The following is a 27603-nucleotide window of genomic DNA, read 5'->3' as shown; positions in this document are numbered from 1 at the left end:
TGTGTTTTATGTAAGATTAAAGTAAAATACAGGTTAAAATACAAGTTAAATTAGCCCCTTGATTTAAGGTGCACTGATATTTAAAAACTTTAAATAAAAGGTGTTTTACCTTTTTTAATTTCTGTGGGTTTTTTTTAAGTGCTGGTGGATATGTATCTTAAAAGTAATAATTTTGGACATACTGGTGCAAAATAAGAATCACCTTGGTGGATGTTAATTGGTATTTTAGATAATGACATAATGACTTTACATAACTACAGGTTATTACTAACTCCTCATTAATTACTTGTTAATTAACATGAATTCATGTCTTGTTAATGTATCATTATGTCATGACTACATGGGGGGGCACATTATTACTAACTCCTCATTAATTACTTATTAATTAACATGAATTCTTGTCTTGTTAATGTATCATTGTCATGACTTGTCTTGGAAGGGCACATCTTTAAAAAGTTATCAATTACACGTTCTATACGTATTCAGATCATCTAAATCGGATATTTGGTGCTTTTCGGTGGTTTGTAAAGAAGTGGAAGAGCAGACGTCCGGTGGCTGCATTTGGATGAAGAAGGAACTGAACGGTAGGAGGAAAGTTGACATTTTGAAGGGGCAATAGTGGCCCAAAAGAAGAGCAAGAACACAAGACAAACGTCTGACTGCAGTGCATTATTATGATATAAAGACATTAAACCAATCCATAACAACCAAAGTGATGATAATCACTGATTTTAATTTGGAAAATTGCATCTGCTAAATGAATGCGTTTTTGTAGGATGGCGGAAGTGGAATCACTCAAAACAGGATGAGATGAAATAGTTTTTAATTATGAATGCATTTTGCGATAGATGAGGTAGGTTAAACGTAAAGATTGCAAGAAATCCACTGATGTTTGTGACAGCTGCAGGTGGCAAATTTATAAACAATTTTACATTGTGCCATTTTCGTACATCTAGAGCATGTTTGATTTGGTTTACACCAAAGTGTTAATTAATACATTAACTAACATGCAGGAACTAACATGTAATTAAGGTAGTGTTATTCATGCAGTAGTTCATATGACTCATGTCGTAGTTAAGTTAGTTCTTCATTAGTTCTTGATTAATACATGTCTAAACTCATCGTTAGTTCATAGTCAAGTAATTATTAATTCGGGAATTAGTACATGATAATTCACGTACTGTTATTGTAAAGTGTTACCCATCTAACTGATCTCTTTGCTATATTAAATGATTCCAGACTCATTTTAACCAGTATACGCAGATATATGTATAATTACTTGAGAATGTATAGTTAATGTATTGAACTGAAAAGCACTTGGTTATTCTTGAAGTTCAGCGATCCTGAAATGCTGATATTCATGGCTGTGCAGGTGAAGTTGGAGGGTTTGGCTTACTGCTAATCTTTAAATCACAGCAGAACAACACTGGTTCTTGTCCAAGACACAGTTTGTGCTGCCACAGATATAAACGCTCATTTGGCTTCAGCCCAAATGTGAGTTGCTCTTCCTCTTCAGTTGCGTCTTTCCAGCTTTCGTCTTCAGTGCTGACATGTGAACCTCCATATTCTGTAGAAAAGGAGAACTGCAACTTCGCAATCAACTTTGCAAGCTCTCCAGATTCAGTCGAGGCTGATGTGTCTATCTTCCAGTTGTGAGTGATCTGGGCCATCTTCTCATCATTGTATCCAACCTTTTTAGTGATCTTCTTTTGCCATGTCACTGATGTGCTGCTGTCATTAGTTATCGTTTTAATATTTTCCCACATGCCAATGGCCGGGCCTTTAGTTACAGACAGCCCACCAGGAAGGAAGTTAAGAACCTCAGGATGAACAGAATAGACAGCATTGTGCTCGTCTGTGCTGAGATCAGGACCGGTGCAGAACTCAACACCCCACTCTGAGGCGGGCTTGAGGAAGGAGAAGCCAGTTTGCTTGGAGTATGGTATGCCCCAGTAATACAGACCATCTCTGAAGTTGGAATCCAGGTTGAGTTCTTCACCATACGAGTCTTTAGTCATGTTTGTTGTTCTTCGGTAAGTGCCCTTTTCTTGGAAGATGATGTAAAAATAGCCATGGGCTGCGAAGTAGTGGTCTCCACCCTGGCAGTTTGGATGAAGGCTGTAAACTACAGCATCGCTGTCTGTTGTCAGGTTTGTGACTCTGCGGCAGGAATGGCCATTGATGACGTGAAAGTAGCTATCTCCACCAATGTAATGGTCTCCATTTTGGCAGGCAGGGTGCAGACTGAAAATAGAGATATCTGCACCTTTATTTAAATTACTTGTCTGCATATAGCAGCCGAGGTCAGAGCGGATTATATAATAGTATTTGTTAAATGCACAGATGTCAGTGCCTTTTGCTTTGCTCCTGGGAATAATGCTGCTCATCGTGCCTGAACCTGCAACACAGAATAAGTCAAACATTCAATCAACTGCACATATACGATGGAATGCTGTTATTTTAGTCCTTCTATAGATTGAGCTTAGTGATTACTGAAGGGAGATAATCAAAATCCCTTGTCTCTTCAATATATATATACATCTACATATATGTGTATATTGTAGGATATCAGAGCGAATCAGACAATTTAAGACTCGTTCAGATTGGTGTTAGAACCACCAAAAGAGCCAAATTCCACAAAGAGGCCCAAGACAACAGGATGTTCGTAAATCAAATCCCTAGTGCCAGCCAGTCTGACGCAAGCCTCTTTCAGTGAACAGCTTGCAACATTAAGACAAAAGAACACTTGATTATTGATTATTCCAACACAGGAAGGAGATTGTCAAATTTTGGGCAAGTGACCAAGATTGATAGTCAAAGACACAGCACATCATGACCATCACATGAGGGAAATCATTAGTAGAGACTTTGTTGTGTGGGTTCTCCCACCCAGGACAAGAACCAGACTGAAATTCCTTCTAAACCCTTTTTTTGACCTTTGTTCCTCAGAACACATTCTCACGTCCGCAGAATGGCACAGAAACGGCCTTTTCCATATGCACCTAAAATCATCTTAAAAGATTTATGAGCAACTAATCATTTCTATGCATAACTCCATATTGTGTGTAACCCACACATTTCACTATCGTGTCCTAATCACTCATTAACCAGGTTTCCATCCAAGGATTTTTTTGCGAAAAAATATTTAGCGCTTTGAAATATTTGCGATATAGCTGGTGGAAATGCCAATTATCTATTAAATTTCTCATGTGTCGACAAAATCTTTTTCCGTTTAACTTTAGCACTTAAATTCCATATCGATACTTTAAATGTTGCAAAAATGAGTTTGGAAACACTTTTTGTCGAGAAAAGGGGCTTTAACGCAAATAAATGTGGTGTCACATGACAGAATTAGCCTATAGGCAGCGTCCGTGTTCATGGTGTTGCTCACGTTAACCCTCTGAGCCCGACAAACGCGAATACGCGTTTTGGGGCAGATTTTCCTGATAAGGCAGAAATGAGCTTGAATTACTCTGCCATTTTTGATCGTTCAGATAAGAGCAATACACCATTCGAATCTGTAAGGCGTCTACTTTTATTTGTATACACTCATAATAACAACTAAACTTTGTGCTTTTGAAGAATAAAGAAAACAAACAGGGTGCGCTCTCTGTCTTCTCCGTCTCCGCGATCTGTTTTCAGAAATGCGTCACTAAAATGAAGTGAAACTCAGCAAATACTCAACACAGAAACATGAGAGTTATCTCTATAGAAAGCCTGAAGTGTCCACTTTCAAATGAAGTAAGTCATATCGAAAACAAATATTCTGTGATGAACTAATCCGTATGAAACCAACACGATGTTCAGTCTGTCCCGTCTAACTCATTATTTTTAATGAGATCCCGCCCCCTCGCGTTCACATGTAAATAACCACGTGACCCGCGCGCGGAGCATAAACAAAGCGTCAGTGAAGAGATCATCGCTGCTACTGTTACTTTCTGGAAGAAGACGCGCTGAGTAAAGGCTGCTGATCGATCTGATGAGTAAGTAATGTTTATTTTCTGCATTAGTTAAGGTGTTATTGTGACATAAACTTGAACACATTACTAGATGGGTTGTTCCCAAACTACAACACGATAAATGCTACGCATCTAAGAAAGTTTAGACCATGTTTATTATTAATAATCTGTTCACAAATATATTTTAATAGCGTGCTAAACGATAACAATTAGTTCTCAGATATAAAATATACTTTTTCTAGTGCAAAGTTCATCCTTTTATAGTATAAAGCAGTGGTTCCCAACCTTTTTTAACTCACGGCCCACACAGCCAAACACATATGTTTCCGCGGCCCACTGCAAAAGAATTGAAATGATCCCGCTTTTTGTGTCGGGTTAACTAAGTACTCGGAAGCAAGGCTGTTAATTGTCTTTATTGAATAAACTGGTAATGTATTGAATAAACAGAAAATATACATAACGGATCAGCAAGCCCCCACAGGCTCGGGTTGAAATTTCGAAAACGGGAAAACCAAATCCAGGCAGAGGTCGGCAGCGGGTAGAACGTCAGCGAGCCGAAGAGCCGTCAGAGGGAACAGGCAGAGCTGGGTTGAAACGAGCAGTCAAAACCGGCAGAGAAATGGAGCACTGGACAAAGCAAGACTAGAGTCAGACTCGAGTGACAAGCGCAAATCGAGAGCAGGCAAAAAAATAAATAAATAAAAAAAGACACATTAAAGGGAAACGGAACTGCAATATGTAAATAAATTTAAAACAACAACCATGAAACAAATTTAGCTAAATGGATAACATGCACAAAAAAAATCTCAACTTGTTTACAAGACAATTAGACATGAAACTATAAACAACAATCTTTGTCACTCACCTAATGCGAAGGTTGGTGTTGTTTAGCATTTACTAAGCGCTGTATGTCGGGCTGAAGGGAAGAAAGTTGCAAGCGGAGATCAGGCTCGACGTTAAGCTTATTCCGGTATTTTGTCTTGAGTGCCACCAATGCAGAAAATCCTGCTTCATATAAGTATGTTGTCGGAAATGGCATCAAAAACTTAAGAGCTTTGTCAGAAAGATCAGGATACTCTGAGAATGTATGAATCCAGAAATCCGTCAATGTTTTTTGAGAAAACGTCAATTTTAAAGCACTGTCACAAGACATGTCAATGAGGCTGTCGTGTTCTTTTGCACTTAAACTTGTGACGGCTCCCTCACACAAGTTTGCAAAAGGATTTTCCATCCAGGCAACCTGAGCATCTGGAGATGGAAAGTAGTCACGCAACTGGCTCTTCGGTCCTTGGAGATGCTCCTCAATCAGCTTTTTAACCAAGGTGGGTAGGCTCATGGCTTCTTCTGTCAAAAGATGTGACAAATTTTCAAACGATTCAGAGTTTGATTTGCGAATTCGTCCGGCCCAAATGTCCAGTTTCTTTATTGTGGCTTCGATTTTATTTTGGACTTGAAACGCTGTCACTGATTTGCCCTGAAGACTCAAGTTCACACCATTTAGGTGATTGAAAATATCAGAAAGGTAGGACAATTTTGCAAGCCACTCGAAATCACTGAGGCGGTCTGAAAGGGGAACATTTGAGTCAGATAAAAAAATCTGTGCTTCGTTGCGTAATTCAAATAGACGAGTAAGCACCCTGCCTCGTGAAAGCCATCGTACCTCAGTGTGTAACAGAAGCTGAACATGGTCACTTCCCATTTCTTCACAGAGTAGTCGAAACAGACGTGACTGAAGGGGCCTAGTCTTTATGAAATTGACGATTTTAACAGCCTCATCCAAGACGCATCTGAGATCTGTGGGCATCTTTTTGGTAGCTAGCGCCTCCCGATGTAAACTGCAGTGGACAGAGCTCATGAGCGGCGCAGCTGTTTTTACGCGCACAACGAATCCGTTGCGATGTCCCACCATGGCTCTTGCTCCATCTGTGCTCAGACCCACGCATTTAGACCAGTCTATTCCATTTGAAACAATGAACGCATTCAAAATATCAAATATGGCTTGGGCAGTTGATTGCGCCGGCAGCGGCTTACAGAAAAGGAAATCTTCTTGTAATTCTCCATTATGTACATACCGTACAAAGGCAAGGAGGTTGGAAAGGTTTGCTATATCGGTCGATTCATCCAACTGTAGGGCATAAAAGGGACTCTCTCGAATGTTTTTGACCAACTTCTGAGTTATATCATCTGCCATTTCATTGATTCTTCTCTCGACTGTATTATCTGAAAGTGAAATCAGATTTAACTGCTTGCGGGCCTTTTCTCCACACATCACGCCAACCATTTGTTTCGCAGCAGGTAAAATCAAAGTTTCACCAATTGTGTGCGGTTTTCCAGCCTTTGCAATGAGCTTTGCAACACGATAAGATGCCTCCACTGCTTTACTGTTGTCGTTGCCAGAGAACGCTGTTTCAAGAGTTTTTTTCCTGCTTTGGTACTCTTTAAGTTTGTTCTCAAAAAATTCTATAGGCTTGGATGCATATTCACTATGCTTTGTTTCCAAGTGCCGTCGTAGTTTGTTTGTTTTTAAAGCTTCATTTGACAGTATTTCTGAGCACACAACACAGAGCGGTAGCTGCTCGTTCTCTGCTCCAACATATGTGAAACCCAGCGCTAGGTAGTCGCTACTATATTTTCTTCGTTTAGGTTTATTTTGAGGCTTTTCAGTGTCAGGCTTACTTGTTGCTGAAGAAACGTCTGTATTTTTTCTTTTCAGTGATCCTGTTGTCAACCATTTATCCATTTTTAAATCTGCTTCAGCATGTATGAATCAAAACTATTTTAGATAGTCTAAGTTGGCGGGTTGTTATTAAACCAATCAGCGAGCTCGAATAGTGAACGCATAGTAACAGCTTATTATTTAATTTCTTATTATTTAATTATATATCAAATTATGATTTATTTGATTTTGACTAGACATTTTTTATTATATTAACAATATTACAATTTCTATTAATAATAATTGGCGGCCCCCCTGCAATACCGTCGGCCCACAGGTTGAAAACCACTGGTATAAAGCATGAGTGAGTCTATGACTGCAGAATCATATCCTCTATACTATAAAATAATACATGATGTTCAGGATGGCTATATAACTACATAGTTGGGTTTTCCCCAAACTATAATTCCTGACTAAAATGTTTGAAACCCAGTAAAACAGTTTGAATATGATGGGCAATTCATTGTATTTAAATTTCTTACGGCGCGAGTATGTTTTCATGCTCGTTATAAAACAATAAAAGTAATATGAGAGTACACTGTAACATGATGAATGCTACGAGTCTAAGTATGTTTAGAACATGTTTATGATTAATAGCCTACTCTGTTCAAAAATAGATTATAATAGCGTGCTAAACAATAATAATTAGTTTCTCAGAAATATATATATATTTTTTTTTTTTACGATAATACAAAGCATGAATGAGTCTATGGCTACAAAACCTATATATATAGATGCTCCTGATATAAACATGCTCACAAATGTTTTTTCTCTTTTTTTGGTTGTTTGTATTTTATTGAATCAGACGCCTGCACCACAGATGATGAATCCTGCTGACTTTCAGTCTCTTCCAACTGTTTTCCTCTGAGAGCGCTGCACCAACATCAGAAGTTCTGATCAGAAGTTGATTATACTGTGTTGTAAATAAAATACAAATCATTTAAAAACCCCATTTTTTCAGTCTCCTCACACTCTCTCTCTTACCTGCCTCAGTCACAGTCACACTGATGGGCCATTAGCAGCTTTAGGGGAGGGCCCTTTGTCTCTCAGGTGAGAATCACTTAATATTCAAGACCATTACCACTCCCTCGCATATTGGCTTTCAATCACAAAACATGTCTTTAAAAATTTAAATCAATATATTGTTTTCTAACATATTATTGTAGCCCAGTTTGTGCTGTTTACAGTGTTATTAGACTTTAGCCATTTATATTTTTATAAGCAACTGAAAAAAGCACAAATGTCAGGGCATGTCGAAAGTTCTCCAGGCCCTCAAAACACCCTCAGGGCCCAGAGGGTTAAAGCACCGTTTCCCTGTAGTTCAAAAGCGCATTAAATCATATTCATATTATTCAATTGTATCTAAAATTATTTTATACATGGTAAGAAAAAAACGAGTTACCTCTCAAGCATACTTATCTTAAGTTGGTGTTAGTAGGCTAGCCTACGTTTACATTTTTATTTTTATTTTTTTTTACAGTGCACTGTTCAGTTTGACCACCATAACCCCGTGATATTATACCAAGCACATTTTGTTTTACATGAACGTGAAGTACAAAAGTTTAAATTAATTCATTTTGGCTTCTTAGCTTCTTATATTTTTATTGTTGCTTTGTTCTGAGTTCTTTCTACCGTTAAATTTGTTTATGGAGTGAGTAGATTTGTTGTGGAGTGAGGGGAAATAAAATATTTTTTTCATGTTTCTTCAATATTTTTGGCTGACTGTATTTTATTATAACATGAACAGGCTATGCTTAACTGCGCGTGAGGCGCCGGCACGATCGTTTGTGTGTTTTTGTTTTTTTTTCCTTGTAAAAGTGGAAACTTACACTAGCCAACTCCTTCATTTGTGGTCATATAAGAGTAAGACATTATTCAAAACTATTCAAAATGTTTATTTTATTTGTGTACATTCACAATAAAAAACAAAACTTACTTTTTTGAAGTAAAGGAAAACTTCCGCTTTCTCAAGAGTGCATCACAAAAATGAACCGAAATTCTGCATATAGGCTGCTAATTGTTGCAGGTTTTTTTCTTTCGTTTTGTTAATTAATTAATTATTTTGAAAAATTTATTTTGCATACTGGCCTGTTTCTTTTATATATAAAAGCTTATGTTTTTCTCCATTTGCAGAAGCACTGCAGGTGCGTGAATACTCACCTTCATGTTGTTTATGCTGCTTTTTGCGTGTATAAAATAAATCCCTGGAAAACAAATTTAGGTGTTTGTAATGAATCAAGCCACCTATCAATTTACATTTAATTTAATTGTAATTTAACATAATCTTGTCGGTTAACGGTTAATATGGCTTAATGACCGTCGATTAGGAGAAATAAAATAACCGGAATGAACATTCCTATTTCCTATAAACATTAATCAGGAAAATGATAATAATACAACTGCAACTGTTTATCATCATTGCTTGATTATCAACAGTGGCCTATCTATCTAGTCTATAACAAAGTACAAAAAGAAAAAACTCATGACACTTAATAAAAATTATTTTATGTAGGCCTATATAATTTAATATAGGCTTTTTTTTGTTTGTTTCAAATGGATGAAGAACAGCTAGCCTAGCCTATAATTTACGCAAAAAGGATAAATTCAAGTGCAACATTTTTTTGCGATACACCAAAACTTATACGACAATTCGTTTTTTTTATGGATGACGTCATGACGCACACCATTTTATCGGTAAAAGGCCAGTTGGATGGAAACAGGCTCTAGACAGCAAATTTCGCAACGTTTTTTTAACGCATATCTCATTGTCGATAACAAAGCGCAAAATCTGGATGGAAACTTGATTATTGTGTATGTATTTTTAATAACTATTGAATAGCTTAAGGATTTATGTTCATGTTTGGTATGTATGAGTGTGAAAATTCTAGCTTGAAATGTTTATTCCAATCAATGCTTTGTCAAATGTATCATATTCTGGTTATAGAAGTCATGTCCAAAATTATACTCTACAAGAGGGGGAAAGTTCGGACCATGTGACTGACCAGATTGTGGATTGGGAGGAGAAACAGAGCAACACCTCGAGCTAAGACAATATCTAATTGGTCAACACACCATTTTGGGATGTGACCAAAAGCCCAGTTAAAAACTCAGGACAACATCAAATTATGCTTTTGGGCTCTTTTTAGTCAATGCTTTTCTTGCCTTGTGCCACCGCATTTTGACGCTGATTTTTAGCACTCTTTTAGCGTGCTCTGGCTTACATCCCAGCTGCTACTTAACACCACGATGAGAAGAAAAAACACCTAGTCTCGTTACATCCTTTTATTCTTTTACTTTAGTTTATTTTCTTTCTGTTGAAAGTTTTGTGTTCTAAGTTTGGCAAAAAGATAAACCTCCAGATTATAACTGAGCTGGTGCATTTAATATAAATTTTAACCTAATTGAGAAACTCAATGCGAGGGTTAAGTAAGTGATTGATGGTTGTTCAGGTCTATGCAATAGCACATATTGCTATGATACGTATATATATATATGTGTGTGTGTGTGTGTGTGTGTGTGTGCGTGTGTGAGTGTGTGTATGCATGTATACATTTAGAATTTTCTATATTTCTGCATAAATATGACCCAAGACATATTCAGATTTCTGAAAGTATACAAAGAGAACACAATCAAACATATGAGACAAAAATATTTTATTTGTCATTTATTTATTCAGGAAAACGATCCAATATAACAGTTAATTTAAAAGGTGAAATTAGAGTCCATCTGTGCAGAGGTGTTTTCAGTCAGCGCAATGACTACCAAATGTCAGTATGTGACCTGTTTTATTCAAAGAACAGGGATCTATCAAAGTCTGATCATGTTTGTGGAAGTGAATCATGTCACGAACAAAGGAGATCACTGAGGACCTCGGACAAAGAGTTGATGTTGCTCATCAGGCTAGAAAAGCTTTACAAAACCATCTCTAAAGAGTTTGGACTCAACAAATCCACAGTCAGACAGACTGTTTAAATGGAGGAAATTCAAGACCGCTGTTACCTTCCCGAGAAGGGTCGACCAACAAAGATCACTCCAAAGCAGAACGTGTAATAGTCTGCGAGCTTGCAAAAGTTCCCAGGGTAACTTCTGAGTAACTAAAGACCTTTCTCACATTGGCTAATGTTCATGAGCCCACTAACAGGAGAACACCGAGCAACCATGGTGTGCATGGCAGAGTCGCAAGAAGAAAGCCACTGTTCTCCAAAAAGAAAATTGCTTGCTAAAGGTCATGTGGACAAGCCAGAAGAATATTGGAGAATGATTTAATGGATGGATGAAACCAAAATAGAACTTATTGGTTTAAATGAGAAGCTATTATGTTTGGAGAAAAGAACACACTGCATTCCATCTTAAGAATCTTATCCCGTCTGTGAAACATGGTGGTAGTAGTATCATGGCTTGGGCCTGTTTTGCTGCATCTTGGCCAGGACAGCCTGCCATCATTGATGGAGCAATGAATTCTGAATTATACCAGCAAATTCTAAAGGAAAACGTCAGAACATCTGTTTAAGAATAGAGTCTCAAGATAACGTGGGTCATGGAGCAAGACAACAACCCCAACCACATAAGTCAATCTACCAAAGAATGGTTCACGAGTTCACACTTACATATATTTAGCACGAGTTACGTAATGCGTATTTGGCGAGTATGGTAATACGTAGTTGGCGTGCTGTCCTGGGGAAGGGCTCCGAGCTCGGGAATGGTCCAAACCCAGAGTATCCCCCATGGTGTGGTGAGAACTTAGTGATATTGGTGGAGAAGGGGTGGTGGAGGGATGCTGATAGACCATTGAATGAGTGGAGGTATGTCAGCTGTATTTATATCCGTGCGTTGATTGACTTGATTGCGTGCCACTTGTGTTTAATTAGGCTAAGTATCTGACGTGTTCCTCCCGAACTTTGTTAATAAAACATATTTTCACCAGTTCACACTTACATATATTTAGCACGAGTTACGTAATGCTTATTTGGCGAGTATGGTAATACGTACTTGGCGTGCTGTCCTGGGAAGGGGTCCAAGCTCGGGAATGGCCCGAACCCAGAGTATCCCCCAAAAAGCAATGAGTGTAGGACAGCCGCCAGACTGAGATCCCCCCCAAAATACACACTAGAGATCTGGCGGGAATTAGTTCCGAGGAGTATTGCAGGGCCGGGGGAGCCTAGGAGCTCTGAGGGAGCGTTTTGGCATGCATGGGTAGGCCCCACCTGTCGCTGGTGTGAACCGTGTGGTTTAGGGCGACCGGTCGAGGAGGGCTCGAACCGAAGCTCAACGGTGTGCTCATCACGTTGGGACGGGTGAGCCCTGCCTGCCGATGGAGGAGCAGCGTGGTTAAGGCCCTGACCAGGAGGACCTGAGTTGCCTGCAGTGGGATAGTTCACAGAGTCGGCATACGGGCTCTACTGGCCGTCAGCCCCTGCTAATCAGAGGACAGAGGGCGGTGTCTGGCCGAGAGGGCCCATGAAGCCGCCGACTAGAGCGCAATTCTCCTTCGTCAGACGAGTGTGTCCTATCAGCTTGGCAGATAAAAAGAATTTGGGACGTCCGGCAAGGACGCTCTCGCGACATCTGACGGCAGATCAAGACTCACGACATCGAATGGATGAGCCTCACTTGCGGGAGGCAAGCATAGGAGACGTCTGACACGAGATCAAGTCTGCGATGCCTCAGAGCGGACGAGACCCGTAGCAACTGAAGGCTAGGCCTCGTCACCCGTTGGACGGAAATTTAGGTGGGTGGCCAAGACCGACGCTCTACGGGAGGCCAATACTCAGTCGAACGGATCAGTCTCGCCGACCGTAGGATAAAGCGGTAAGTTGTCTGGCTGTGAGGCTCTTGCCGACGCCCGACGGGAGATCAAGACTCACTGTGTCGGACAGGTAAAGACAGAAAGGTAGAGTTTGTGTGGTCAGGAGACTTCGCCGACATCCGTCTGGAGACTGGCACTCGCAGCATGGATGGGTAAGTCTCGCCGGCCGTAGGATGGAAAAGGTAAGTTTGTCTGGCTGGGGGGCTGTCGCCGACGTCTGACGGGAGCTCAATGCTCACTGTGTCAGATGGCTAGGCCTTGCTAAGCGTGAGACTTGAAAAGGTAAGGTCGTCTGGCCGAGAGGCTCTCGCCGGCGTCCGTCGGGAGATCAAGACTCGCTGTGACGGACAGGTAAAGACGGAAAAGATCAAGTTGTGTGGTCGGGAGGCTCTTGCCTAGCATCCAACTGGAGATGAAACTCGCAGTCTGGATGGGTAAGTTTCGCCGACTGTGGGATGGAAAAGGTGAGTTGTCTGGCTGGGAGGCTCTCGCTGACGCCCGACAGGAGCACAATACTCACTGCGTCGGACGGGTAAGCATCGCCAAGTGTGAGACTTGAAAAGGTAAGATTGTCTGGCCGGGAGGCTCTCGCCGGCGTCCGACGTGAGATCAAGACTCACTGTGACGGACAGGTAAAGACAGAAAGGTAAAGTTGGGTGGCCAGGAGGCACTGGCCGTCATCTGACTGGAGATGGAAGCTCACAGCCTGGATGGGTAAGACTCACCGGCCGCAGGGTGGAAAAGGTAAGTTGTCTGGCTGGGAGGCTCTGGCCGGTGTTCGACAAGATGTGAAGATTCACGTGTGAGAAGGCTGCGCCTCGCCAAGCGTGGGACTTGAAAAGGTAAGTAAAAAAGTCTGGAAGGCTCACACCAATTTTTTTTTTTTTTATATCAATGAGAGTCTGGTGGGCTGATTTAATGTTGAACTGGTTCGTTCTGATGTAGCTTTGGAAAGCTTTGGATGCCTGACGATAGCAGGACGGATCTGAGATGTTTTTGGAACCAGGAGCATCTGGCGTTTATTTATTTTTTTTAATATATTGTCTATATATTAAATATATAATAGAGGTTCAAGGGGGAATTTGGCCTGAGAAATTCTAAGGCGGAGATACTCAAGAACGGCCTGGTAAGGTTGGATAGGAGACGAGAGTTTGAAATGTAAATTAAATGACCTTTCTTAACTTGGTCTGATGGTGAGCTCTGAGCATCTCAGAAACCCGGAAAAATCTAAAATGAATATGGCGTCCAACGGGAGATCAATACTCATGGCATCGGATGGGAAAACCTCGCCGAACGTAGGATGGAAAAGGTAAGGGATGGGAAGACCGTAGGACAAAATGGTAAGATTGCTGGGCTGGAAGGCTTTGCTGCGTCTGACGTGAGTTCGATACTCATGGCATCAGACTGGTAAGCCTCGCCGGTAGTTGAAAAGGAAACATATTCACTCAACCGGGAAGGCTCGTGCAGCATCTGACTGGGGTTCCACACTTGTGGCATCGGACGTGTACATTTTGCCAAAAGTCAGACGGAAACGCAAGGTTTGCTCGACCGGGAAGCTCTCACGCATCCGACGTGAGTTCACTACCCGCAGCTTCAGATGGGTGAGCCTCGTCGGTAGTCGACAGGGAAACGTATTCGCAGCATTTGACAGGAAGTTCAATACTCAGCATCTACCCTATTAGACGACTATTATTCTATGAGGATTGCTTGCGTGATTGCAAGACAAATCCAATAGCGGTTCCTAATAATGCGTCCAAAAATCTTGGTGCTGCTTGTGTCCAAAGGAAATAGAAATAGTGTACAAGAAATAGAATTCCCTGTGCTAGCGTACCCCAAATTAGTGCCATGAATCTGGATGGATAGGCATGGCTTAGAGGCTGAGGTGATGTCAACTTTTGCCAGCCAGGTGCTAACACCCATGATTTTATCATATTGATTGCATGATAATTTTCCTACTAGGGAGAGAATTTGTCGAGGGGAATCGAGGTGTTTATGCTTGAAACGGGTAGTTATGCGAAGCTGACAAGCCAATTAGAAGGGGTTTCTTACCCCAGAATTTCCCAGCAGCCACTCCAATGGGCTAATGCGGAGACGGCGGTCAACGAAAGATCTGATCATGAACCCTCGTTAAATTTGCGCCACCTATAGGGGAAAGCTGAACGGATTGTTTCAGTGGAACGGCTGAACGTAATGAAGAATTTGGAAAAATTACAACTTTTGATGTCCATTATTCAATAATTTATGATTGTTACAGCGTTTCTGTCGTAAAGAAATGGCCAAATGTTAGAGATTAAGTGGACATTTGAATTGGATGTTTAGCCAAACGAGGATTAGATCGCACTGCGCATATAGACCAGCGGTTCCCAATCCCGAACCGGGGACCCCCAACCACAGCACACCCCGCATGCCTCCCCTACTTAACACACCCAATCCAACTCATCAGCTCGTTGGTAGAGTCTGCAAGACCTGAAATGGGTGCGGCCCATGAGAGAGACACGCAAAACCCTGGCGGCCGAGGGCCCCCGGGACAGGCCCGAGAACCACTGATACAGACGATTGTTGAGCCATTGGAGCCCTCTGTAGGCTTTGATGTAATGCATATGTACATGATATTGTATAATACATTATATTAAGTTTCAGCAGAACCATGTGTTACTTACTTTTGATACTTTATTCAAAACAGCCTCGTGCTTGCTCCTGCTGCTGTAGCTGTAGGCCACGGAAAAATGGTTTGTGACATTTAACAGGGCATGCTGGAATGTCCAGGTAGCCTGTAGCTTTTTTTTTTTTTAAAACACCTATGATTGTGATCTGAAATTACCCACGAAACAAATTAATCTTATCAATCCATTTAAGGAATGCCATGTGTAAATTAAATACTGGTAAGAAATGCTGGTGAAAAATACGGAAAGTTTAAGTAATTCCAGTGTGTATTCTAGGCACTGTGTCGTGGTTACATAGTAACGTTAACATCCAATGATGTCGCAACGTCCTTTAACAACTTATCAACAATTACCTGCCTTTAGCGATTTACCTGAGAATTATTTGGCAACACTGATGGTTGCGCCGCTAGCGGAGGCTGCCTTGCGCTGGCATCTGGAAACAGAAGCTAGAGGCCCGGCTGCATACGGCGCTGCGGCCAGGAGAGCCGCGGTGAAGGCTGAGCCGAAGCGGGAAGCGAGTGAGGCTTTGCTGCGGTGAGAACTTGGGTACGACCCAGGCTCGTTGAAGGCCTGCTGCTGCAACCTGACGCTCGCGGGTGTTGTGCAGGACAGTGGTGGTGTCAAGCGAGGCGAGTTCGGTCTTCTCGATGTATTAGCTGCTAGAATGGATTTAGGAGCAAGGTTGGCTGGTTTGCGGAGTGACGAAAAGATCGTGAAAATCCGCTTTGTTTACCCTCAGGGAAGATGGTGCGTCAGACTACGACGAATACGATCTACTTCCTGATCGGAGGAATTGTTGGCACAGATAAAAACGGCCATCCAAATGATAAGAGGATGGAAGTGACGCCGGTGGAGGAGAGCGTGTGGCAGATTGAGCAGAGAACAGCGGCCACGACGAAGCCTGGAGCTCGGCGGCTGTGTCTGGCGGAGAAAGACCGATCCTGGGGCCGGCAGATTGGCCAGAGGAGCCGAAAAGATCCCCAGCATAGGTTTCGTTGTTTGAGTCTGTGATGTGATGGCAAAAGGCGCAGACCGAATGCTGATAGACCATCGAATGAGTGGAGGTATGTCAGCTGTATTTATATCCGTGCGTTGATTGACTTGATTGCATGCCACTTGTTTAATTAGGCTAAGTATCTGACGTGCTCCTCCCAAACTTTGTTAAAACATCATTTAAAGAAGAACAAAGTTAATGTTTTGGAATGGCTGAGTCAAAGTCCAGACCTTAATCCAATTAAAATGTTGTGGAAGGATCTAATCAAGCAGTTCATAGGAGGAAACCCACCAACATCACAGTTTAGGTGGTTCTGCACTAAGGAATGGGCTAAAACTCTGCAGGACTGATCAGCATTTACAAGAAACTTTACCTTCAGTTACTGCAGCAAAAGGGGGTCACACCAGATACTGAAAGCAAAGATTCACATACTTTAGTAATGCACAGATATGTAACACTGGATAATTTTTTACAAAAACTAAATGACAAAGAAAATATTTTTCTCTCACTTGTTTGATTGGGTTCTCTACATTCAGGATTTGTTTTGGGTCATATTTATGCAGAAATATAGAAAATTCTAAAGGGTTCACAAACTGTCAAGCAGCACTGTATATATATCCTTTTTGAGTGATTTGACATGAGTAAGTATAGTAAAGGTATTAATCAATGTATTAAATGATTTGATTGAGTTCTTTCAAATGTATGCACCCATAGATATGGTTGCTTGGGCTTTGAAATGTTATTTTCCTCTCTTGTCTGTATTTGATGTCTGAAAAGAGACTGTGGTCATGCCTAGGGATGGATTAGGCTTCATCAAAACTTAATATTAGACATGCTATTGTGTTTGGATTTGAACGTTTTCATATATTTCTAACTTGCAAGGAATGTAGCTACTTGCTTTCACAAGTGTTTTCTCAATTTGCACAGCTTCCAGAGGTGAAATATAGACTTGTTTTGTGACAATTTATTAGTTAAGAGAATCTAAGTTGAATAAAGATTAATATTGTCTGTGCTTCTCACCAGGACTACAACATATGTTATCAGTATGTTTTGGGAATCTTTACTGTTTATAGCTAAAGCTTGTAACGGTGGCGCACCGGTGGGCCAATTTCTACCTTGTAGTAGGTGTGGATCCGGTGAGACCTGTCAACACCTCTTCATGACATATAAGGTCACCAGGTCTAAATCCATGGTCCGAGGGTCAGAAACGTGGTGGATGGAGAAATTAGTTCATGTGTGGAAGTTACTAATTTGTAACTTCATTTGTAAAATCTTTTTTAGCCAATCAGAAGCCTCTATACATTAAGTATTTACTGTATTGATGTAGTTAGTGATCTTATGTTAGAATATAACTACTGCCGTATCAAATGTGTTTGCAGAGCGGTCAATTAACTCCTTGTGAGACTTGAAGCTGGCTTCTACTGGTGAAACTGCAAACTATTTCCCATTTTTCTTTATTAAATTTTTATTGAATTAATTATATCTCCGGCTCTTGATCTTCATTCACCATATCTGGTCCTGGGTTTTAACAAGTAAATTCCCCTTCATTACCAAAGCAGCTTTATATCTGAGAGAAAAAAATGAAAGCTAACTCATGATACAATCCCAAGCTTTTATCTCAATGTGTTTAACAATCTAGCAGAAAAGACACTTTATGTCAAATTGCACGCCTTGAACTTGAGGATTTAAAGAAAACTGTCATGTTTGGTCTGTGTTTGATTTGGACTTTTGAGTGGGTTTTTGAGTGTTTCCTGGGGTCCGTTTCAGAAAGGAGGTTAAGTGAAAACTCTGAGTTTAAACATTTCGAACTCTGAGTTGACTTACCCTGAGATGGGAAACTCTGAGTTTTCAGTTTCAGAACAGCTGAATTGAGTTAGTTCAATCCACTCTTGAGTATGTTGACTCTGAGTTTAGCGCATGCACCATGATCATGAGAAGCCATGATCAATGGGGCTCTGAAATTATGATTTGCCAGGGCAACTTTTGAGTCAATACATAAGTTTAATTCTGTACTGGCAGGGGCTGTTCCGGGGGGGCAGTGCCCCCCTGTCAACAAGCTTGACCCCCCCCCCCCATTGGCCCCCCTAAATTTGGAATCATATTACAGTAAACAATTTTGAGTGAAATGCTCAGTTTGTCCTGTAAATTATTTATATATAAAAAAGCTGCTAAATTCAAATCTGTGTTTGCTGGCTGGCACAGAGCCAGAGACACACACGTTTTTAAAGCACTGCGCATTATAACCAATCACATACGATTCTGTTGAGCTTATGAATGCAAGGACCAATCAGAGGTGTTCAGATGAGTAATCGCTGTAATACGCTGTTTCATCACCCTGCGCGCTGGCTGACTGAATTCTCTGACTAACGTTAATTCTCTCATCAGAAACAACAAAGTGAAGATGTACGAATGTAAGTAAGATATCAATTTCCCAGTGTAAACAGCTTTAGAGATTATTATGGCAGTTTTTGAGAGTGCTTGAACTCGCTGGACTGAAGTGAAAATGTTCTTTGATAATGTAAACGTTCTTTGCTCTCTTTTTCTACAATGAGAGTGTTATTGGCTAATTAGTAACTTAGTAACAATGTTTTTATTAAATTCATATTAAATACAAAGTCAGTCGTATTAAAAGTATTTTATGGTATGACACCCATATCTGATAAGTAAAAAGGCAGGCTTTTATGTGTAGTTAGGTTACTTTGCCCATCGCCCATTATAGACCAAATAACAATCTATAAAGGTGGAAAATGTATTTATTTACACATATATCAAATAAAAAAAAACAATAGACACCATTACAAAAATAGTAATGGTTTTACTGGTTATAATGGGACTTGTACTGGTTTTAATGGAAACTGTAAAGGACCCTGTTTGTCTCTACTGGTAATTGGTTGCCTTCTATTGGTGGCTTGTTAAAACCAACAAATCCTAATGGAATATGTTCCAAAACACACTACAGAAAACCATTTTTTAATGGGTAAAAGTTGATGGTTTGTAATGTTTGTAATGGTATTTGTAGTGTAAACCATTACAATTTTCTGTGATGGTTTTATTGTTTTGTTTTTTCAGTAGGACATAAGCCTTTATCAGTTATACAGTGCTATTGTGGCTGCTGTGTGTCACATGACAAGCATGAAAGTTTCGTTTCACTCGTGCCTCCTCAAAAATATTGAGTGCATGATGCCCCTGACACTACAATACAAAATGATTTCTCAAATAAATGAAACATGATGAAACATTCATTTTAGTTAAAATTGTTATAGATTACTTCTAGAGATTGCAGTGATACACGGCATTGATGAAAAATGACTGTGAATAACAAATGAATAATACTTAAAGTAGGTTAAATTAATTTTAAAATTGTGCCCCCTAAATGCACAAGTGGCACTTGTTCTTGTAGGTTCAAGGCAAACAGATTGAGATCAGGGAGTTGTTAGTTCATAAAACACAACTTCTCTGCAGTATGAATTAAAAAGTAGCATCCCCTTCCCTTGTCGCAGACCCTGAGCCATCAACCTCAAAGAAAGTCAAGTTAATGTTCCAGTCATACGCAACTGCGGCAGTAGATGTAAAAGGAGAAGTTGATCAATACCTCGCAATGCCAAGAATGAAGGACAATGACAACCTTCGCTTCTGGAAAGACAACTCTGTTATACTGCCCCAACTGTCACACATTGCAAGACGCATATTTAGCATCCCCAGCGGCTTGGCCAGCATAGAAAGGGTGTTTTCTATTGCTGACCTGATGTCCAGCACTAATCGCATGTGCTTGACACCTACCACTCTCCAAAAGCTTGTTTTTCTGAAAGTGAGCGCAGCATTGGATATATAGTTTTGATGATTAAAAGTGTAGGACTGTTCAACCAAAAAGTTGGCTTAAAAAGAAGGTAATAATAGCCTACATGTACATATATTTTTCTTTCATTTGGCAACTTATTTAACCTATTTTAGTTTGGTAATTTATTTATTTTATTTAATGTAATGTTTTTCATTTGGTAATTTATTTAATTTAGCCACATCCAGCATTTTTGTTTTATTTTGTTCAAAAGTGAGTTAAACGATTGCCTATTTTTTTTGGTTTGGGCTAATATAGCTACTGTTCCAGTAAAGCACATTGATGTTTTTCTCCTAGTATTGTGTATTTATTTTTCACTGAATGCATCTTCTGCACAGAGGTTTGTGATATTTAAAAAAGGGGGGATGGGTTTAAGAACCAGAACTAAGCTGACTGAGCAATAAAGCTATAGTGAGCCCCTTTATGGTGTCATATTCACTCATTATTACTTAATTTACAAATATCTCAATTACAATTAAGTAGAAATTAATTGTATTGAGTTGTTGTGTTTTAGACACTAAAACCGTCCAGTACTTTATAGTCTTAACACATTTCTATACTGAAATAATGAAGATTTCTGTGCCACCCCAGACTGGTTGCTGGCACCTCCCTATGAAAGCATCTTGGCTCCACCACTGCATTTTGAGCTCACATCCTAATCTGGACTGTTTGCCTGCAGTGCAGCATCATCAAAATAGCACAACCTACTTCATTTATTCCTTCATTATCTTAATAAGCCACATCACACATTTATGTTAAACATTTTAGAATGTCTATTAACAGCCTAATAATCTGTGCGATTATGCACAACATAAAACAACAACAAAAAATATTCTGAATAGCGAAAAATAACCTTTTAGCAATGTTCTGGGAATGGTCTGACAAAATTAACATTCCCGGTAGGAACCAAAAGTATATTTTTGGGGTTTTATTAAAGCATGTGCTAAGTGAATAAATATAAACAAATAAAAGTCAAACCTTAGGGAGCTGACTTCCAAACAGCACGCTGAAGTTTTCTGTATCGCAGTTGTGTCTTGTTTCCTTGAATTTCTTTGCTATGTTCTTTTGTCACTGCATTGCCTATTTATAAAGAACGGTACATTATTATGCAGGACGTAAGCAATCCAATCAGAATGGATGGGAAGGTTACGGTGACGTCAGATTGCGGCTCTATTTTCCAGGATATCACATGATCTTAAATAAACCTGCAGTCCTGCATAGTCATGGCTCAGATAAAAGGGGGTGGGAGGGGGCTTTTAAACTAATTACACACAGGGGAGATCCACTGAGCCACTGAGGGTAATATAATACCCATACACTCTCAGTCTTCAATATTTATGAATCTATTTATTAAATACTAGGAAGTAATTATAGGAAATCCAAATATATAGTGTAGAATTATAACTGAATATAAATATGTAAACATTGAACAGTTATATCCCACACTGTTTTTAAAATAAGAAAAGTCTTTTTACAGAGAAAATGCAGTATAATTTCACTTTTTTCTTTACGAAGTGTGAATTTCCATACAAATACATACATTCGCACCTAATGTAAATAATTATCAGTTATTTAACTGATTGTGTGAGTTACTGAAAAAAAGCAGGCATTTTCCTTATTAATATTTTAACAATTGGCTGTTGTTCTGTAGAACGTGGGGCTAACCGGAGCTAAGGTAGGCCGCTGCACTATTACTAATGACTAATTGCTAGCAGGAAATGCGAGGAATCATGTCCCATACACCACACGACTATGAGTGTCTCTGTCGACCAGAGCAGTGGCAAAACAAACCAGCAGGAGGCAGTAATGTCTTTGTTAACCATTTATTCTGAACACAGAATCAGAACTTTTACAGGCAAGCCCATATTGCCAAGTCCCTCTCCTACACATCTCTCTCTGTGACGGTAACAGCACACTCTTTACATAACAGGGCAGTAAATGAACCAAACCCACCCGAACTGACTTGAACATAAACACACATAACATTGCTGACGCAAAAACCCAACCATCTTACTTAAATAATGCATAAATCAACTCTAAACAAATACCCATAATGCACCTGGCTGCTAGCGCTGATTGCCAGGTCATTACATAACCCCCTCCACAAGAGGGTTAGTGTCCCCACAACCCTAATCTCCCACAACAAAATCCAACAAATGTCCTGACCGGCGTCGAACACGCTTCGGCCTCCCTGATGTTCCACTCCCAGCGCCAGGCTCAGTCTGGAGTCCGTCATTGTCCATCTCGGCACTGGGAGTGGATGGTGGGGAGCCGCCCTGGCTTCCACCAGTCTCTTGCTCTGGGGCCAGTGGGTGGTACGGTGCCAACCGGTCCTTATGAAGCACCACCCGTTGATGAGTCAGTTTGGGTGACAGCCCCCGCTTCCTTTGGGGGCAGAACACCCACACTCTGTCCCCTGGCCCAAGGGTAGACCCGTGGGCACGGGCGTCGTACGCCCGCTTCTGGAGGGCTCCAGCGTCCTCTAGAGCCTCCCTGGCCAGTTGATGGACCGTGCTCAGACACTCCTTCAATCGCCTGAAATAGTCCAGTTCTGGCCCACCGGCAATCTCTGGCTCGGGGGGCGACCCGAACACCAAGTCCACCGGCGTGCGGAGCTCCCTCCCAAACATCAGCGCCGCCGGTGTGCACTGACTCGACTCCTGCACTGCTGTCCTATACGCCCACAGGACCAGGGGCAGATGCTGGTCCCAGTCTCTCTGATGCTGACTGGTCAAAATGGCAAGTTGGGTCGCCAGTGTGCGGTTGAACCGCTCAACCAGTCCATCGCTTTGAGGATGGAGGGGAGTGGTTCTTGTCTTCTTCACCCCCCAACCGCTGGCACACCTCACTGAACAATCAGCTCTCAAAATTCCGCCCCTGGTCACTATGAAGTTCGTCCGGCACCCCGAACCGGGCGAACATCTCATCCACTAGTCGCTGCGCCGATGTGTAAGCACTCTGATCCGGCACCGCATACGCCTCTGGCCACTTTGTAAAGTAGTCCATAGTGACCAGGACAAAGCGGTTGCCGGCCTCTGTGATGGGGAACGGACCCAAGATGTCCACCCCGATCCTCTCCATGGGCACCCCGACTAGGTACTGCTGCAACGGCGCGTGAGAGCGTCGGCTGGGTCCTTTCTGTGCTGTGCAGACATCGCAGCAGTGAACGTGCAGCTCTGCATCCTGCCACACCCCGGCCAGTAGAATCGCTGCCGCAACCGCCGCACTGTCTTAGAGTTCCTGAAATGGCCGGCTCCAGCTGCCCCATGAACCCAACTGAGGACCAACGGCTGCAGAGTGTGGGGAACCAGGAGTTGCAGACGGTCGATTCCCCCCCCAGGTGCCTGCCACCGCCTGTAGATCACACCATCATGGAGCTCCAGGCTGCCCCACTGAGAATGAAGGGACTTGATCTCGGGACCCTGGGAGGACACGGCTGGCCAGTCTGTACGTGTTCGGGCCTCCAGCCAGCCCCTCACCTTCACCAGCACTCGGTCATTCGCCTGCTGTTGCCTCAGCTGCTCGGTGGTGAATGGTTCCCCATCTCCACCACTGTCACCCGGCCCTACTGCCGCCGCCGACGGCCCCAGACCTCTTTCTTCCTGACGACCACAGTATCGACACTCATCAGCGAGGCATGGGCGTCTGGAGAGGGCGTCAGCATTGGCATGCTGTCGCCCTGGTCGGTGCTGAACCTCAAAGTCATATTCTTGGAGGATCTCCAGCCACCTTGCCACCTGACCCTCTGGCTGGCGGAAGTTCAGCATCCAGGTGAGGCTAGCGTGGTCGGTCCTCATTGTGAACCTGGTGCCCAGGAGATAGGGCCTGAAATGACGGACCGCCAGGATCTCCGCTAGCAACTCCCGCCGGGTGACACAGTAATTTCTTTCTGGGCGACTGAGGCTGCAGCTATAGTAGGCCACCACTTGCTCCTCAGACTCCCCCCTCTGGCTGAGTACAGCCCCGACCTCCACGACCTCCACTGGAAAACTGGGTCGGGCTATCTGGGATGGCACTCAAATGGTTCAGGTCATACTTAGAAGGGAAAGGTTATTATGTGAGTATAGGAGAGCATAAGTCTAAGTGGACGGCCATGACATGTGGAGTCCCACAAGGCTCAATTCTTGCACCGCTCTTGTTTAGCTTGTATATGCTCCCACTAAGTCAGATAATGAGGAAGAACCAAATTGCCTATCACAGCTATGCTGATGATACCCAGATTTACCTAGCCTTATCTCCAAATGACTACAGCCCCATTGACTCCCTCTGCCAATGCATTGATGAAATTAACAGTTGGATGTGCCAGAACTTCCTTCAGTTAAACAAAGAAAACTGAAGTCATTGCATTTGGAAACAAAGATGAAGTTCTCAAGGTGAATGCATACCTTGACTCTAGGGGTCAAACAACTAAAAATCAAGTCAGAAATCTTGGGGTGATTCTGGAGACAGACCTTAGTTTCAGTAGTCATGTCAAAGCAGTAACTAAATCAGCATACTATCATCTCAAAAATATTGCAAGAATTAGATGTTTTGTTTCCAATCAAGACTTGGAGAAACTTGTTCATGCCTTTATCACCAGCAGGGTGGATTACTGTAATGGTCTCCTCACCGGCCTTCCCAAGAAGACCATTAGACAACTGCAGCTCATCCAGAAAGCTGCTGCCAGGATTCTGACTAGAACCAGAAAATCTGAGCATATCACACCAGTCCTCAGGTCCTTACACTGGCTTCCAGTTACATTTAGGATTGATTTTAATGTGACTCGGGAAGAACGAGTCGTCTCGGGGAGTGATTCGTTCAGTCGCGCATGCGCATTGCACAGCATTCTCGGGTTTGAGTCGTTCGTTCATCACGTGATAGCCCCATACGCTTAACCAATGCAGCCTGAGCCGGAAAGAGAATTGATTAGTTCGTCTATATCGAGTCTCGGGTTTGAGTCGTTCGTTCATCACGTGACAGCCCCATACGCTTAACCAATGCAGCCTGAGCCGGAAAGAGAATTGATTAGTTCTTCGATTGAGTCTCGGGTTTGAGTCGTTCGTTCTTTAATAAGACTCGAGAGATTTATTTTACAAATTCCAAACGCTGGACTTATATCGGTCTCAAACTGGACCTACACTCTCAAATGATCTTCTGACAACACCTTCCGCTTGACAAAGTAGTCCTGTTGCATTCAGTTTTTAGTTTGGATTTTTTTTCTCACATAGTATCATAATATAATATGTCATTGATCTTGGCTGAAAATAAGCATACATTTAAATTTATAACTGTAAAGATTTTAAATATTAGAAAAAAAATCCCGCTCTGGCACAAGGATACAGTCTCTTCTAAGCACAGTGGAGCGACAGCATGGCCGGAGTCACTTTTATTGGTTCACAGAGGACCAATCTGAGCGAAAATAAGCAGGTAAAATGCATATTTTCAAGAAATGATTTTATTATCCACGGTTTCAAGTATTGGGAACATTGTTTTGAAAGTTTAAATTACCTTTATTTTTTTTCTGGCCGCGTACTCGCTAAAATGTCTGCATAAGCTTAAAACATGTCATTTTCGTTGACGTAAGGTGTAGTTTTGTTTTTTGCCTGATGTTAATGAAGTAGGAATCTCAATTGTTGTTTATTTTATGCTTTATTTTGTGGCCGTCTAGCTGCCATTTTTTCATTTGAGGGAAAACAGAATTTCCACACAATTTATAATAATAACCGTGTTTGAATGGCAAAATACTGAGTTTTTAAAGTATCTGACATAACTTGCTCCTAAAAGCGGACAAATGCTGCTTTCGAACGCCATGTAGGGTGGATTTCAAACAGTTTTGAGACCACCGTTCTCTTTAGGCCTTTCTGTGTGCGCGCCTCGCGCATTCGTGAACACCTCAATGAGCTGACAGCTCTTTTTCACAGCATATAATGACTAGCCTAATTAACATCAACCCTTCACTTTCTCATTCATGCATGTTTCATTGAGTAGTACTGTGCTACGCATGTATATGAAAATACAGCAAAATAAACTATACAAAAAGATAATCTCTAACAGTAGACGCATTAAACTGTAATACATGCAATACAATACATGTAATACATCTTTGTAAGTATTTTAAAAGTAACGAATAAGTTTTCGTGTATGTACAGCAGTTAGATGTTTGATAGTGTTCTTAAGCAATTTATAAATGTATACATTGATGTCAGCCACATTTATACATGATTTTATACATCGATTGCTCTCCATATAAAATACTGTATATATAGAACTGTATGTAGAGCTTTATACCATATACACTGAAATTATTCCTAATTTTGTTTTTAGATAATGGAGTACTACGGTGCAAGTTCACGTACTACACGGCGACGAATCAAAACAAAAGTGCAAGAACATTTAATGAGCTTTGCTGTGGATGCTCTGGAAGTTCTTGATGAAACTGTTGAGCAAAGTGTGAATGATGAGCAGGTTTTTGAAACTGACATATCAGATCAACTGAATTTGACATTGGATAGTGATGAAACAAATGACTCATTTCAAGATTCTGATGAAGAGGAAATGGAGCCTCAGCTTTACATGAAGACAAAATTGGCTGAATGGGAAGCTAGTCGGAATATCTCTGAAAGAGAAGAACGCTTTTGGCCAACTGGTAGGACTGTGCCCATCAGCAAGTCTGTTAAAAAACTATTAACTCCTGGAGCAGACTGGGTACAGCATACATGTCATAGGAAATGCAGGTAACTTGAACCATATGGTTTAAAATTTTCCAAATGGTAGTCTTGTGTTCCTAAATGTATTTGTTTTATGTTTTTTTTTTTTTTAGCAGGGCTGAGGATACCTCAGATTTACAAACTGACTCTGAAGTGCCATTGAAGCGCAAAAGATTGCAAGTTAAAACTCGTTTTCTCGAGTGATGCTAATTGGGGTTAGGAGCTATACTGTAACAAAAATATGGCTTTGGATGATACCAACATTTTAGATAACTGTAAAATTTCTTAATTCTCAATTTTTTATACCAAAAAAATTATAATAATACTAGACTGACTAATTTAAAATTCATACATTATAAAGACAAGTGAACAGTAATAAAATATGAACAGCACAAATAAATACAATGGCACAAAGATACAAGTGAAGTAAAAAGTTTATTCAGGTTGGTATAACGATAATATTCAGGTAAAGTTTTCAAATGTAAATTAACACTGTATAGTCTTCACTATATAATTTAAATGCCTATTAATGCTTATTAAAACTACAGAAGTTATTTAGTCAAAACCAGTGAGTGATTTTTTTTCTCTTTGCCTTGTACTGTTTGATTAAAGGGTTAGTTCACCCAAAAATGAAAAATTACCCTCATGTCGTTCCAAACCCGTAAGACCTTCATTCATCTTCAGAACACAAATTAAGATATTTTTGATTAGGGGTGCTCCAAATGATCGGCTACTGATCACTATCGGCCGATAATCGCATTGGGTTTTAACTAAACTACCGCTGATAGATGATGTGCCGCATTTTGTGCGAGAGTGCTGTCTTGCAGTGTAAGAAAGGACCTTATAGGTTTGTGCAGGTAAATAAATAAATTATTATTATTTTTTTGATAAAATGTGCCTTTAAGGCAGCGGTTCTCAATTCCAGTCCTCGGGCCCCCCCCTCT

At 41.1% G+C, this 27603-nt stretch overlaps 1 protein-coding gene across 1 annotated transcript; it reads right to left on the bottom strand.

The window, feature by feature from the left end:
- Positions 1 to 807: 807 nt before the first annotated feature.
- LOC306867399 (uncharacterized protein) lies at positions 808 to 21032 on the bottom strand. The gene is made up of 2 exons (XM_079413032.1): positions 20952 to 21032; positions 808 to 2398 (listed from the first exon to the last, which is right to left on the bottom strand). The coding sequence occupies exon 2, from the start codon at positions 2385 to 2387 to the stop codon at positions 1359 to 1361; it is 1029 nt and encodes a 342-aa protein (XP_079269158.1). The 5' UTR covers positions 2388 to 2398; positions 20952 to 21032; the 3' UTR covers positions 808 to 1358.
- Between the last annotated feature and the right edge of the window lie 6571 nt (positions 21033 to 27603).

The sequence above is a fragment of the Barbus barbus genome, assembly GCF_936440315.1.
Source record: "Barbus barbus genome assembly, chromosome: 4".
Classification (NCBI taxonomy): Eukaryota; Metazoa; Chordata; class Actinopteri; order Cypriniformes; family Cyprinidae; genus Barbus; species Barbus barbus.
This window is presented reverse-complemented; position numbering and strand designations above follow the sequence as displayed.